Source organism: Leuciscus leuciscus (genome assembly GCF_965113295.1).
Source record: "Leuciscus leuciscus genome assembly, chromosome: 8".
NCBI lineage: Eukaryota > Metazoa > Chordata > Actinopteri > Cypriniformes > Leuciscidae > Leuciscus > Leuciscus leuciscus.
Window position 1 is genome coordinate 17,302,482 of NC_138732.1, and position 16,982 is coordinate 17,319,463.

The 16,982-nt window shown below is 35.9% G+C and overlaps 1 protein-coding gene across 1 annotated transcript; it reads right to left on the reverse strand.

Moving 5' to 3' along the window:
- Positions 1–13,956: 13,956 nt before the first annotated feature.
- On the reverse strand, positions 13,957–15,917 carry LOC309505225 (leukocyte cell-derived chemotaxin-2-like). Its single transcript, XM_082178593.1, has 5 exons — positions 15,769–15,917; positions 15,331–15,363; positions 15,150–15,240; positions 14,427–14,572; positions 13,957–14,264 (listed from the first exon to the last, which is right to left on the reverse strand). The coding sequence occupies exons 1-5, from the start codon at positions 15,806–15,808 to the stop codon at positions 14,098–14,100; spliced, it is 477 nt and encodes a 158-aa protein (XP_082034719.1). The 5' UTR covers positions 15,809–15,917; the 3' UTR covers positions 13,957–14,097.
- Between the last annotated feature and the right edge of the window lie 1,065 nt (positions 15,918–16,982).

Consider the following 16,982-nt stretch of genomic DNA (forward strand, 5'->3'; position numbering starts at 1 on the left):
ATCAAAGGAAAAGATTAAAAGACTTAGGCTACATATTTTAATTGTTTTTAAAGCCTTCTTGTTACACGAGTCATATAATATATTTTTTGAATTTCTTTAAGGTATTAACGGGATATAAAGTATTTGTGTTTCGAATCCGACTGCTTTACGGTTCTACGTCACTAGAACAAACATTTGCATAACGCCCGCGAACAACTTGACAAGCCCTCAAAAGTCGTTTTACAACTCACCGCAGGATTTGCAAAACGCTTGCTCTTGAAAGATGGGTCAGTACCCAGTTTATTTGGACTAGCTTGCTCATCAGAATCACAAACTGTACGTATAAATAATTATAGATGTATTAAAGAGGTAGTTTTGTGTTTTATATTGTGTAGGTCTCCTGCTAACTGGCTAACTCATGTTATTACAGTCTATTAATGCAGATTGTCTGTCGTTCTTACTACTTTGAGTAAAGATTAAGGATGGAGCAAGATTTGTTTTACAAACGTTTATGTTACATCAGTCATTCACATTAGTTCTTGGCTAATGTAAGTTATGCGTTGTTATTGATACAGTTCCCGCATGTGCACCGCAATAAATTAGAAATATACACATCGGTTTGTTGATGGACACACACTTTTTAATGCTGATGGTGAGGAATTACAGTTGCAACATCTCATAATGTACCTCAAACTGAGTAGTATATAACTGAGAAAGGTCCTGCTCAAGTTGTCCTTGCGATGGAGGTTCGGGTTGAATAATTACATAGTTCTTCCAATGTTTCCTCATTTAAACCGATTTCTACACCACTGATTTCAGAAATCCTGTGAATCTCTTCTTTGATGGCTCTCACAGGTTTGGCCCAGGAAACAACACAAAAACTCTCAGAAAGAGCGTGAGAGCGAGGCACACTTTCCTTCCCGCTCTGCATACAGCGGCGTTACAATGTTATATAGAAATATGCACAATGAATGAATGTACTGCACTGCAAATAATGCTTACTTCTTACTTACCATTTTTGCAGTCAAAATATCTAAAGATTCTTAAATCAAGATGCTTTTTCTAAGAAAAATGACATAAGGTATTTAGTCTTTCCTGGGGGGGAAACAATTATTTAAGTGCATTTTTCTTATTTTACCAAAATAAGAAAAATAATCTTGTTTCAGTTTGCATTAAGATTATTTTTGTAGCTTGAATGAATGAATGAAGTATTTAAACATTAATTGCTTATGCTTTAAAAAGGTGTAGGAGACTTAAAGAGTGTTAAAAACCTGCTCCCAGACAGGTTAGGTTCCCAGAGTAAGTTACCATGGTAATTGACTCGGAGTATAAGTTACCTCTCTTTCAGAAACGGGCTTGACTTACTCTTCTTTCTCGGGTTTGACATACCTCCCATTCTGAAACAGAAAACCCAGTTTCCCTCATTTCAGGGTTAACATACTCAGAGTTTTCACTTAACCTCCTTTCTGAAACAGGCCCTGGTCTTCATTGAGCATATTGGTCTCTTTATGTGGCTTTTCCGTAATTCCCCTTCACAGACTTTTCTTTTAAATTGCCATTTTCCCCATGCATTATCCCAGTCTATGATTTATCCCAGTGTCCTGATATGCTGCTGAATAATCTGAATAATCTTCCTAATGTTCCTCGTATGCACATTATTCACATTTAAAGCTGCTTTGAAACAATCTGTATTGTATAAAGCGCTATAAATAAAGGTGACTTGACATATGGCTAAACGTGATTTGGCACTGCAAGGACGATCAGCTATCTTACATTACAAACATTGCAGTTTATTGCTCTGGCCACATCTGCATGTGCAATAATTGTTTATGGTTCATTGAACAAGCATGAAAAACATTGTTAAAACCCTAAAGATCTGGAAAGCTTATTTGTATTTTATAAAATTATGTAAAATAAGAATGCTTTAGGATAGTGTGCATACACAACTATAATGACTCAACCTGGTTCAAATTAGTAGATTTTGTGAACTTCAAATAACCTTTATGGAACTGCTTCAGGCCAGACATATTATTTAGGTTAATTCATGTCAGGTGTTGGACTTTAATCCTCACTTTTCTCAGCACTCTTTATGGAACAGGACCTATGTGGGGAAAATAACCCACTAAACAGATAACAAGATGGGCAGGGTTGAGATAATAGACGGGAAAACATGTGGCACATGCATACAAACATAACTAAAGTCACGTGTTCACACAAAACTTGATAAAGAGCAGGAAGCCAATGAGAGCTCTCACAGACTGCATGTCCACACAAAACATGACAACATGAAAGCATCCGGCCGATGATAAACACGAACTACGTGCTACACATACTGTAACACAACAACATTACTCCAGGGCTTGAATTTCGGCGCGGGATTGCGGGTATTGCGCATCATTTTAATCATTCCCGCAGGTCTCCCATTTGTAATGCGGGAAATTCCCGCAAACATTGATTCACTTTAGCATGTAGGTTGTATTAGTAAATGAATCCACACAGATTATAAAATCAAATCAGTCATTTTAAAACTGTCTGCGAGACGCAATTTCACAAACAGCGTGAGTGATTCAGCGGTGCTGCGTCTTCTATCTGTCGTCTCTCAAAATGGGTTGCACAAGGTAATCGTAAGCGCGCTGCAGGCGGCGATTATACACACTCGCGTTTCGGGAGTCGGGATAGACGGAATTGTCCCTTGCATAATCGGGCCAGCATTGAATCATAAGTAACTTTACCATTTGCACGTCTTTTTAAGTCTTACCAGTTAACATTCACGCGATTTGAAACTATTCAGTAGCCTACTTGCACGCTGTGAGAGATGTTTTTTTCTCTGCACACATAACGTTACATAGAGTAAAGCCGCCTCACAAACAGCTCGTGGGTAACAAAAGTTATTTTTCGTGGATTATATCGCTTTAACAGTCAAAAACATGCGAAAATTGTCAATTTCGGTCTTGGTGAGTATCCTCTAAACAAAGTCGGTTATGTCTTAAATAAGCATAAATCGCACGTGGCCGTATAATGAACACAGGATCCGTGCACTAGCTCTTAAAGGGACAGCAGCCATATGTGTCTGTCATTAATTAAGTTGTCAAAACAACAAAACATAGCTTTCATTTGAAGGAATCAGGATTAATAGCCTATGTATTTAATTTAGTCAGGACTAAAATACTACCCAGTGTTATTTTACATTTGATTACTTTATTCAGTCTTTAGTATTTCTGAATACTAGTGTTAGACCTACCCAAACACTTTTCTCTTTATTTCTCTTTATTGGTATCTTTATTCTATTGTATTTATTTAATCAGGGTATCTTCCGTCCATTTCATTTCCTATTTGAAATGAAATAAGCAGAAACGAGAAACGGCGCCTTTATTCGTTTTTTCGTTTTTTCCAAAAAACGAAAAAACGAGATTTCGGCTTGATTTTTCGTTTTTTTAGTTCACGGGCAAAAAACGAATAAATGACTTAAAAATTCGTTTTGCACATGTGGACGGTCATGAGGCGCCCCTGTCAGCCGATTGGTCAAGAAAATCTGAGCATGTGACGTCATCGGTAGTTCCCCAGGTTTATTCAACAAAATAATAGTCCTATGGCTCTGCGTACCGCATATTAAACTGTTCAGGGCAGGTCCTGGGCTTACTTATGTGCAACTTAACGCGTTTCAGAGAAATATTTATATATCAGAAATATTAAATATTAATCTGCACCCAGACGGTTTTATTAGCTGTGCGGAGTTAAATCTGTGTGGTGAAGCACATACGCAGCAGTCATAACTCTTCTTTTAGACAATACGCTCAGTTTTGGACAAGGGGTGGTTATTGCAAATACTGTAATGCAAAACTGCTGATGGTGGTGGGTACCGCGATGATGGTAAATAAAATTGTACTGTAACTGTAGCTAATCATAGCCTGTTCTTTGGCAGTTGGGTCTGTTCGAGGTCGGATCACGTTCTCACCACAAACGAACCGCTCCAGAGTTCGTTTGAAAGCGTACCGCTTTTGGTGCGCACCCGAGTGCGATTGCTGCATTCACACCTGCCCAAGCGAACCGCACCAAGGGGGAAAACGAACTCTAGTGCGATTCAACAGAACTAAATGAGGCAGGTGTGAAAGAAGTAAGAACCCTTAGATTTTCTAGTTCTTTCTTTCTTTATTTATAAAGCACTATTCCAACAACAATAAGTTGTACCAAAGTGCTGAACAGCAATTCTAAAATAGAAATAAAAAATAAAATACACAATAAAACAACATCACACTAAAATCCACAAAGAAAAAAAACAAAGATGCACAAGAGCTCATCCCTCTACACCTAAAGAGGACATATGAAATAAGTGAATTTTCAAAAGGCTTTTAAAAGAGCCTATAGTCGGAGCAGACCTAATATAAAGTGGTAGCATATTCCATAGCTTAGGGGCGACTACAGCAAAGGCCCTATCACCCCGTTGCTTGTATTTTGTGCGTGGTACAGACAGCACAGTTCCTTTCTCAGCAGATCTTAAAGATCTAGAGGGCTTATGGACCTCAAGAAGTTCTGAAAGATATGATGGAGCTAGTCCATTTAAGCTCTTATAGGCATAGACTAGCATTTTAAAATCAACTCTATCTCGAATGGTCAACCAGCCCAGGGAGGCCAAAACAGGAGAGATATGATCATATTTACGGGTCCCTGTCAAAAGTCTGGCTGCAGCTTTTTGTACTGCTTGCAGCCGACATAAAGATGCTTGGGAGACACCAGTGTATAATGAATTACAATAATCCAGTCTTGAAAACACAAAAGCATGGATCAACACCTCTAAATCTTTTTTAGTTAAGAACGGCTTCACCTTTGCCACGAGTCTTAAATGAAAGAAAGCAGATTTCACCACTGAGTTTATCTGTTTTTCAAACTTTAAGGAGGAATCCAACATTACCCCAAGATATTTTACCACTGGTGTACAATAGGGGTACAGTTCTCCTAAAATAGGAAGATCACTCAAGGCAGGACCTCCAAACCAGACAAGCTCAGTTTTGCTTTCATTTAAGTGTAAAAAGTTATTTGACAACCAAGTTTTTACCTCCTGTAAGCATACTTTAAGGGAATCCAATGATGATTTAAGGTTTTTACTCATAGGCAAATAAATTTGCGTATCATCTGCAAAAAAGTGAAAGGAAATACCATACTTGCGAAAAATAGACCCTAGTGGTAGCATATATAGGGCAAATAACATTGGCATAGTTGTTGGAAATACTGTTAACCCTATGGTTTTTTTCTTGATATTTTGTGACTTTCTCATTTATCATGACGAACATGCAAAGTTTCAACATGCTGATGTGTTTTGACATAGCCTATACAAACAAAATTACTATAGTAGCCTAGGCTACGTTCCTGATGTTCACGGGCCAATTTGACCCAAACATTTTAACACTCTAATGCAACTGTAGGCTACTGACCCAAAATAATAAAATTGCTTGGTTATATTTTGTTATTTTGTTAGTTTTTTTACAACCTTATGAAGCTAAAATTAGCTTTTCCACACTTATTTTAATACAGAAAAATATTTTGTCAGCCACAGATGGTAAAAATGAGCCATCATTTATTTTTTCAATCTGAAATAATATTAAATGATGTTTTATTAACAAAGTTCGGGAGGAGCAGGTTCAGATAATTAACCAAATTATGCACAGCTGGAGATTAATCAGTAATCAACTCAATGACAGAGTATAAATTCACAGCAGACCTATCTCTGTTCATTGAAAGTTTGTCAGCATCCCTCCTCCACCCCATCTCCTCACTTCCAGTTCCATCTACACTTACCAACTGGGGGGAGTACTCTGGGTTCGGGCCTAACTCCGAGCTCGGAGCCCTCCCCCCGGACAGCACGCCAAATACGCATAAACTTATTGTACTAATTATATGTAGATGTGAACTCGTGAAACCTTTGTTTGTTGGTATTTTGTGACTTTTTTTCATTTATCATCATGATCATGCATGTAAAGTTTCTACATGCTGATGTGTGTTGACATACAAACAAAATTACTATTACATTTGTGATGTTCCCGCCCGGGTCAATTTGTCCCTCAGCTATTAAAATGCAACTGTACGGACACATGTGTTTGTATGACAGGGCACTTCAACTCCAGTTCTAAAGTGCAAGTGTCTAAAAGTGATCTAACCCTATCCAAACACACTTGAAAAAGCTAAATCACGTTGTTCAGAATTATTTGCAAATTACAGATGAAAATCTTTGTCAGACAAATAAGCTCTCATTTCTATATTCAAGATATCTGAAATACCTAGCTTTTAACCTTTTATGATTTTCAAAGGCAGCTTTACAGAGCCAATAAATGAATAAAAAAACATTTATTTGATGTGTTTTTGTTATGTTTTGTTTCTCACTCCCATGTGAGTGAATAATGAGCTTTCCCACAATTTTGCTTAGTGTGGCACAAGACTTTGACATAGACAGCAGGAAAAATGAGCTCCCAAAAATTGACATTTAAATAAGTAATTTCACAGGTTTTTGATGATACTGATACAGATGAAGATGTTTCCGAGTTAGAGGATGCTTCAGAGATTGAGGAAAATGTTGTTGAAGATACAGAAAATGAATGAAACTAGGGAAACTAGGGAACTATGTCTATAGGAAACTAAAGGGAAAGTTAACTTAGGAAAAGTCAACATTATTTTCATACAGCTACATTGAATTGTTCAGTTATGATGTTATAAGCATAAAATGTATAAGAAAAAATGAAAACGTAAAAAAAATAAATGATGCAAAAAAAGTCAGTAGGCCTACACTGTTTATAAAAAGAAAACGGTTTTAAAAAATGGTTAAAAAAACAATTTGACCAAATTTGTCAATTGGACCCGCTCCGTAAGTAGCCTACACGGAAATCGAACAGTGCACGAGGGTAGGCTACGTTCAGCATATAGCGCTTATTTTAGATTTTTTTAATGTATCTTCCTCCACTCTTTGAACAACTTTAATTAACATTAGCCTATTCGTTATTAACAAAGAGAATAAGACGGATGAGATAACACAAGTAAATGAAAGACCTATGGATTAACCTTTCAAACGAATGCGGTTCATTGTTATTTTTTAATGAAAACACAACAACAATAAAATAGTAGGCTACAATAAAAAAAAATAAAAAACTCCTGCATAGTATTAAACTTGAATTAACAAAACGATTAAGACAGAATAACAACAGCATAGGCTAACAAATAAATAAAATATATTTGGAAATGTCCCTTTAAAATGAACACTGTTATTAAAACTTTTTGTTGTTGTTGTTGTTTTCAAAGACAAACTCACTTCTTTACTAACAAAATCTTGCGCTTTTTCCTCCGCTATCGTCCTGTCAATCATCTCGCTCTCGCAGCTATGATATGATTAGCTACAGTTACAGAACAATTTTATTTACCATCATCGCGGTACCCACCACCATCAGCAGTTTTGCATTACAGTATTTGCAATAACCACCCCTTGTCCAAAACTGAGCGTATTGTCTAAAAGAAGAGTTATGACTGCTGCGTATGTGCTTCACCACACAGATTTAACTCCGCACAGCTAATAAAACCGTCTGGGTGCAGATTAATATTTAATATTTCTGATATATAAATATTTCTCTGAAACGCGTTAAGTTGCACATAAGTAAGCCCAGGACCTGCCCTGAACAGTTTAATATGCGGTACGCAGAGCCATATAGGACTATTATTTTGTTGAATAAACCTGCCGATGACGTCACATGCTTAGATTTTCTTGACCAATCGGCTGACAGGGGCGCCTCATGACCGTCCACATGTGCAAAACGAATTTTTAAGTCATTTATTCGTTTTTTGCCCGTGAACTAAAAAACGAAAAATCAAGCCGAAATCTCGTTTTTTCGTTTTTTGGAAAAAACGAATAAAGGCGCCGTTTCTCGTTTCTGCTTATTTCATTTCAAATAGGAAATTAAATGGACGGAAGATACCCTGATTTTATTTGTGCTACTTTTTTCAATTTAATTCAAAGATTGAAATCAAGCTTCCTTGTGTTGTGTAAATTCTTAAGAACAAAATTACCCCATTGTAAAAATGCAATGAGTGAGCATACATTTAGGCGAGATAAATGTAATATTTTTTTTTTTAAAGTCTAAACTCCCCCCTCAAATAAAAAATTCCCCCCCATAAGAATCACCTAAGGGGGGATTTCCCCCCCATTTTCCAAAATGAAATTCAGGCCCTGTTACTCACAATAAAAGACGAAGCATGGACCATGAATGTATAAACCACAGCACTGAACCGAAAACCAAGCTAGACAGAAGTGCTGGGAACCGAACAACACGTGCCGTACAGAAACAGAGTTTAAAGAGATAATCTGGTGTCAGTAAATGGTTATACATTATCATGTACACCAATCGAAGTCTATTTAATAGGCTTCCCCACTCTGAGTCTTTAATGTTTAAAGCAAATATAAAACCCTTGACAGTATGCATGCTAGTGGGGAAATTCCAGTGTAGTAATGAGTGTATGCAAAAAGCAAATGAAGACTGCCTTTGTGTTCTTCTTAATTTAATAAATTATAAAATCACAACACTTCTGAATCACTGAATGTGGGAAACCAAGTGGACCAAATACTAGGAATGTATTTGTTTTATTAGGAAAAAGTTTTATTAGGAATGTCATTATACGTTGCAGTAAACGTTTTTGGAGAATGTCTAAAGGCTGTAATGTACCACTAAAGAAGCTAATGGATAAGTTGAAATGTGAGACGTTGCAGTCTGATCAGCTCAAAAAAAATTTTTTTTGTGTGTTTTTTTGTGGGGACAAGCAGTGGTAAATGGAGTGGCCCCATGTGCTTTGGGGCACGACAATTTACACTATTCAAATATATAAATTTGTAATAGGTGTTACCATTTTTATTTTATATTGTATTTTTTTTCTACTTGATTAATTTAATATAATATTCCAAATGCATACATTTTAAAATAAACTCTTTGCAAAAATAATATTTTGTAGCACTGTAAATTTACAATTCTATATTGTAAAATAATAAATCAAATACTTTAAAAATAACAAGAACCTCTTTAAAAACTAAATATGAAAAATTTAAATATCTCAAGAAAGTAATATTATATGATAATATAGATTGTATGCACTGACAGGTCTAATACTGTAAAATATTCTTATAATGCAGAATGTAAATAATGTGAATATGAGTGACATTGGTAAGTTTATTCAGATTATTCAGCAGCATATCAGGACACTGTAATAAATCATAGACTGGGATAATGCATGGGGAAAATGGAAACTTATAAGAAAGCAGGCCAAATTCACTTCACTCAGTACCATCAAGCGTACTGAGATTGGCCTACTGTTAAATTCAACAGAAAACATACCTGAAATAAATACTATGTGATTATGTACATGTGTTACATGTACTTAACTGAATCACAGGTAATTTATATGATGGGTGGTAATAAGAAAAATCACATTAAAATATATTTGCTAGACTTGATGACTAGATGTGACGATAAACAACGACAGTTTGGCCACATCCTGCACTCAATTTGACACATGCTCAAATAGCAAATGCTGCACACGGTTTTCTGTCTCTCTCTGTGGTTTTCTCCAATGACAAACTGTGCAAAATAGACTTCAGCTAAATGTGTAATTAAAGAGTTAGTTTACCTTAAAATTCTTAAAATTCTAAAATAAAATTCTAGCATCATTTAGTCATCCTGATGTACCGTTGCATTCGGACCAAATGCTAATCCTAAGCCTTATTTATGCATAAATACTTTAAGACCACTTAACTTATTGATTGCTATCAGGATGTGAAGAGACTTTTAACCAGCATAACAAAAAATGTTTCTGGAACAAATCGCCTACCCTGCCTTTTAGACATATAACACTGAGAACATAATAGTCTTCAAAACTTTATTGTTAGATTGCAAAGTGCTGGGCACCAGCATAAAGAAATAAGGTAAGAAGCTGATATAAATGGCACAATATTTGGTTGCCGTTGCATGTGGTCATCAACTCCATCAGCATCAGAAGTACTTGGTGGGATCTGATTTGTCACACATTTGAACGTGAACATGGGAAGTGATGCCAGGATAAACGCTCTGCATTGGGAGCAGACTTCCGATCTTCTGCCCTTTCTTCAGGGTCCCGGTGTAACGGTCTGGCTTAACGTAGAACAACTTGAAGCAGAGACCTGCCAAACAGACATGAGATTACTGTGAGATTATCCTTTTGATGTACAAAATCTTACTCCACATGTCCTATATTTACTAATATACTAATATTAATTTTCAATATAGATATGACCTATTCTATGAAATAAATGTGTGCTACATTCCTATTCATGCTTTAGAATATTTAACATAAGGTACACACCTTCTCCACTCAAGTTAATGCCATCATTTGATAGCATTGTTATAATTTTCAGAAAATCACAAAAATCATTTGATTTATGATAAATCATAGACTGGGATAATGCATGGGGAAAATGGAAACTTAAAAGAAAGCAGGCCAAATTCACTTCACTCAGTACCATCAAGTGTATACTGAGATTCAATTATCTACTGTTAAATTCAACAGAAAACATGCCTGAAATAAATACTATATGTGACCCTGGACCACAAAACCAGTCACATGGGTCCATTTTTTGAAATTGAGATGTATACATCATCCGGAAGCTGAATAAATAAGCTTTCCATTGATGTATGATTTGTTAGGATATAACAATATTTGTCCGAGATATGGACAACTTGAAAACTATTTGAAAATCTGGAATCTGAGGGTGAAGAAAATTAAAGTTGTCCATTTATGTTCACAATTGTGCTGCATTCACTCACAAAAATAAATGTTTTATTATTTACGGTAGGACATTTACAAAATATCATTATGAAACATGATCTTTACTTAAAGCTACAATATGTAATTTTTTTCGCCGCTAGGGGTCGCTAACCTCTTACAATAACAAAGGCGTAGGTTGATGACACATAAGCGGAATTATGGAACTTGTCGTTATGCCAGTGGATCTAATAACCTAATGTTAATGGATGAGTGAATACATTCATGTTTTTTAACATTACTGTGGTAAGAAGCAGGTCGCGATTGCTAATGAGAGACAGATATCAGCACCACACGCGAGTCCCGCGGATATAAAGGAAGAAGGACATTTCATTCTACCGAACTACCCGCAAGTGCTGAATTACTACTCACACAGGTCAGTTTATTTGACGAATTTAACTTGTGAGGTAACGCAGTGGTGTTTCACTTGGTCTACACTATCATACTAAACTGCATTTGAGTGTGTTGAAAGTTATAATTGTATTCTGTGTGTTAGGTTTTTTGCTATGTGAGACTAGCAGTAAGCTAGATCAACATTAGAATAACATACTGATCATATTCTAACATTAAATCATGTTGAGCTATATAACATTGATTTGTTTTATGTACATTTGCTCACCTGTCTAATAAAGTACATACAAGAGTGGCGTCTCTGTCAAGTCGAAGTTTGTCACGGACGTGGAGCTCTCGCCATCTCGTAAACGACACGCCGATATTGATCCTCATTTTATTTCTCCTTTTGTCCCAAAGTCCGCTTGCCATGGTCCATAATGTTTGAACGAAACAGCAACAGCCTGAATGCTGGACGTAACGCAGTTGTCCACGTCTGTCGCCATGGTTACTATGAGCGGAAACCAGGGATAACGCGGATATTACATCATTGACAGGCGACACTGACCAGGGACGAGCCATTATTTAAAATTGGAATTTCTTAATTCCATTAAAAAATATATAAATAAAAAATCTTTGGGAACTTTTGGGATATTGTAAGTACACAACTGCAGGAAATATATCACACTGTGCAAGTGATTTGGGGATATTTTATCACAAAAATCTTACATATTGTACCTTTAATAGCCTAATGTATGGAAGCTTGTTTCCGCCACATAATAAAACATTTTAAAAGATAATTGCAACTTTTTATCTCACAATTGCGAGTTTACATCTCGCAATTCTGACTTTTATTTCTCAGAATTGCGAGATATAAAGTCAGAATTGCGTGAAATAAAGTCGCAATTGCTTCTTATAAAGTCAGAATTCAGACTTTTTTTCTCGCAATTGCGACTTTATATCACGCAATTCTAACTTTATAACACATAATTGCGAGTTTATATCTCGCAATTCTGACATATTTTCTCAGAATTGTGAGATATAAACTCACAATTGTGAGATATAAAGTCCATTTCTAAGGAGAGAAAAAATACTTTTTTTGTTTGTTTTTTTTACCTCAGAATAGTTTATATCTCACAAGTCTGACTTTATAACATGCAATTGCGACTTTATATCATGCAATTCTGACTTTATATCTCCCAATTGCGTATTATAAAGTCAGAATTGCGTGATATAAAGTCGCAATTGCGAGAAAAAAAGTCCGAATTCTGACTTTATAAGACGCAATTGCGACTTTATATCTCGCAATTCTGACTTTATAACACGCAATTGCGACTTTATTTCACGCAATTCTGACTTTATCTCGCAATTCTGAGATGTAAACTCGCAATTGTGAGATAAAAAGTCGCAATTGTCTTTTTAAATATTTTATTCTGTGGCGGAAACAAGCTTCCATACTAATGATATTTGGAATAAAAGAAAAAACGATAATTTTGACCCATACAATGTATTGTTGGCTATTGCTACTTGTGACTGGTTTTGTGATCCAGGGTCACATATGATTATGTACATGTGTTGCATGTACTTAACTGAATCACAAGTAATTTATATGATGGCTGGTAATAATAAAAATTACATTAAAATATATTTGCTAGACTTGATGACTAGATGTGACAATGAACAACGACAGTTTGGCCACATCCTGCACTCAATTTGACACATGCTCAAATAGCAAATGCTGCACACGGTTTTCTGTCTCTCTCTGTGGTTTTCTCCAATGACAAACTGTGCAAAATAGACTTCAGCTAAATGTGTAATTAAAGAGTTAGTTTACCCTAAAATTCAGAAAATTCTAAAATAAAATTCTAGCATAATTTAGTCATCCTGATGTACCGTTGCATTCGGACCAAATGCAATGATTGGACAAACATTTTATGGTCCTAAGCCTTATTTATGCATTTAAATACTTTAAGACCACTTAACTTATTGATTGCTATCAGGATGTGAAGAGACTTTTAACCAGCATAACAAAAAACAAAATAACAGGAAGATCAGGCCTTTCCTAACTGAGCATGCAACACAACTTATCGTCCAGGCCCTGGTCATCTCTAGGCTTGACTACTGCAATGCTCTTCTGGCTGGACTTCCAGCATGTGCAACCAAACCCCTACAGATGATCCAGAATGCTGCAGCTCGTCTTGTCTTCAACGTGCCCAAGAGGGCCCACGTCACTCCTCTGTTCATCTCTCTGCATTGGCTACCTCTCGCTGCTCGCATCAAGTTCAAGGCACTGACGCTTGCTTACAGAACTATCACAGGCTCAGCTCCCTCCTACTTTCACTCACTCCTACGAGTCTACATCCCTACCAGACACCTACGATCGGTCAACGAGCGACGTCTCGTGGTTCCATCACAGAAAGCCACAAAATCACTTTCCAGAACATTCTCATTCACAGTTCCATGCTGGTGGAACGCTCTCCCCACCCTCATCCGGAATGCAGAATCCCTGACAACATTCAAAAGACAGCTGAAAACCAATCTCTTCCGTGAGCACTTAACCTTATAGAGAAAAAAAAAAAAAAAAAAAAAAAAAAGGCTTATGCTACTCTGAATAATACCTGAACTTCGTATTTTGAGCACTTCTTGCGTTGTTGTTGCTTTTGCCTCTTTATGATGACTGGCTGAATTTAGTCCTAATTTGTAAGTCGCTTTGGATAAAGGCGTCTGCTAAATGACTAAATGTAAATGTAAAAATGTAAATGTAAAAAAAATTTCTGGAACAAATCGCCTACCCTGCCTTTTAGACATGTAACACTGAGAACATAATAGTCTTCAAAACTTTATTGTTAGATTGCAAAGTGCTGGGCACCAGAATAAAGAAATAAGGTAAGAAGCTGATATAAATGGCACAATATTTTGAAGTGGTTTGATGGTTGCCGTTGCATGTGGTCATCAACTCCATCAGCATCAGAAGTACTTGGTGGGATCTGATTTGTCACACATTTGAACGTGAACATGGGAAGTGATGCCAGGATAAACGCTCTGCATTGGGAGCAGACTTCCGATCTTCTGCCCTTTCTTCAGGGTCCCGGTGTAACGGTCTGGCTTAACGTAGAACAACTTGAAGCAGAGACCTGCCAAACAGACATGAGATTACTGTGAGATTATGCTTTTGATGTACAATATATATATTTACTAATATACTTATATTAATTTTCAGTATAGATCTGACCTATGAAATAAATGTGTGCTACATTCCTATTCATGCTTTAGAATATTTAACATAAGGTACACACCTTCTCCACTCAAGTTAATGCCATCATTGATAGCATTGTTCTTTGTGTATGGTGCAGCTTTGCCATTCAGCTTCACATCAAATGGAGCATAAACTGTGGCTCCATCAGCACACACAATGTCAAGACCCATATGTTTCCGATTCCCACTGCAGCACAAACACACATAATAAGAATAGTCCTATCATCATTTACTCCCGGTGACCAAAATTAAGTAGAAAGTTGATTAAAAAAAAAAAAAAAAAAAAACTACTCACATAGCTTTAAAATCTTAATGTACACTCAAACATTATGCAACAAATCAAGATCTGACATCAGTGACATCAAACTTTATTCGTTTTAGTGTGTCTTGTGACAACTGATCGGTGAATAATAATATTAGTACACATTAATTTCCACTGCATGGAAAAAAGCAGTCTGGTCAGTTTGTTTCTTATGACAGAAGGTCATATTGGTTGTAAACAACATGAGGGCAAATGATGATGGATTTTTTATTTATTTTTATTTTAAGTATGATGTCTGTGGTACAGAATTAATATCTTTTGTAAAGTTGAGTTTTTGGGTTGTGTCAAACTTGTGTAGTAAAACACTCAAAACAAAGGAATGATCATGTTGACACACCCTCCACCAAAAATGTGTCACTACTAAATGTGTCATCAATGACTTCTGGAAAGAGCAATGAGGAAATAAAAGTCAGAAGCAACATGATAAAAAAACAGAATTTACCGGCCGGCCCCATAGTTTCCACAGCCATACTTTTTATCACATCCTCTTTTACGGTTACTTGGGTTACCACTGCAGAGGGGGCCAAATGTCACTGTGAAATGAAAAGTTTTTGTGTTATTTTATGCTTCCTGTCTGTCTTTATATGTTTCTGTTTATCTTTTTCTTCATTTACATTTCATACCTCGACTAGCATCAACACAAGAGCTGCAAATCACTGAAAAAGAGACACACATTAAGACTTTAATTTGCATAATTACTGTATTTTGGATTGTTTTTGCAAGGTTTACTTTGCATGTTAATTTGCATGTTTACTCTTTTAGCAACAAACAACAAAACATCAGTAAACTTCAAATTTAAAAAATGTTAACAGTAAAACCAGAATCTTAATAGGTTGCTCATTCTTGTTTGCGAGAATATGTGGAATCATTTTTTTTTACCAATATTTCATTTTGATTGAAATGTAATTAAAATAAATGTAAATTTTAGAACATAAACATTGTCAAAATGAATTATGCTTCATTTGTGCATTAGACTTAGTGTTTTCTTATTTTGCTCATTTGCAAGTTTTAGAATAAAAATTGCTGGCTATGATGATTTAAGTTAAATTGTAATTTCTCACCAGCCAAAAGCAGAAAACTGAAAATGATGTAAAGTCTCATGATCCTATAAGCGTTTGTTTTCAGATGTTTTCTTCTCTGCTGTCGTCCTCAGTCTGTTTGGCTCACTTAACTGTGAGTTTTTATATTTTGACTGGGGTCATGAGGAAATTCTGCTTTCAACACACTTGCACATGTTACAAACACAATAAAATTGCATAACAGCCAAAATGGGAACAAAGGACTAGCCCATTTTAAATATAAATGTATGTTTCAGTGAAAATAAGCCAGTGCAAAACATAAAATCCAAGTGAAACTCTCACATGACCATTTTAGTTTTTCTAATGGGATATTTTTCTGCTTGGTTTTTCAGAACCAACATTGTGCAACCACAGTGCAAATATGATGATGAAAATGATATAAGCTCAAATGCATTCTAAAAGTGTTTAAAGAGATACTTTGGTTATACATAGGATGTTCACCAGTCAGAATCTAGACCTCACCACTAACTTATAGTATATGAACACATGTAGTACATACTGAGACTTTATCAATGTGTAAAGGGGTCATGAACTGCATTTTTTTTTTTTTTATCAAATTTTCTCTGAGGTTATAAGCTAATTAGATTTTTACATAAATAACATCCTAATTTAGAAGTAATAGAATATTTTCTATCTTGTTTTTGACCCTCTCTTTGAAACACTCTGATGGGCGTGCCACATTCAAGACTTGGAAATAAACGCCCAATGATATGATTGGGTAACAGTTTTGCATATTAAAATACTTTTCCACATCCCCACCATTACATGTGAGAAATTGTTTTGAAAACATCCGATGTTGCAACCGGGGAAATTCGAGCAAGAAGGTGGCTGACCGCACACTGAATTCAGTACAGACTACAGAAGTCTATCAAAACCGGTAAAATTCAGCCATATATGTTGGAACCAGAGTCTGATACAGAATCGGAAGACAATTCATAAGGAATAAATATTTATATTTATTCCTTATGTATTTGTAAGCTAGTATTGTATTGTTGAAACGAAGACACCACAGAAAGGTGTTTATCTCATTACATAGTTGAAATATTGGCCAACTGTATGTAAGGGTTACGTTTAGTTTCATTGTGTTTTAGTGTGGTTTTCCCTGTTCATGTTTGCCTGAGTTCTCATTCATTATTTGATGTCATGGTTACTGATTGCATTGTGGGCCTGTTTCTTGTTCAGTTTATTTTCTCCTG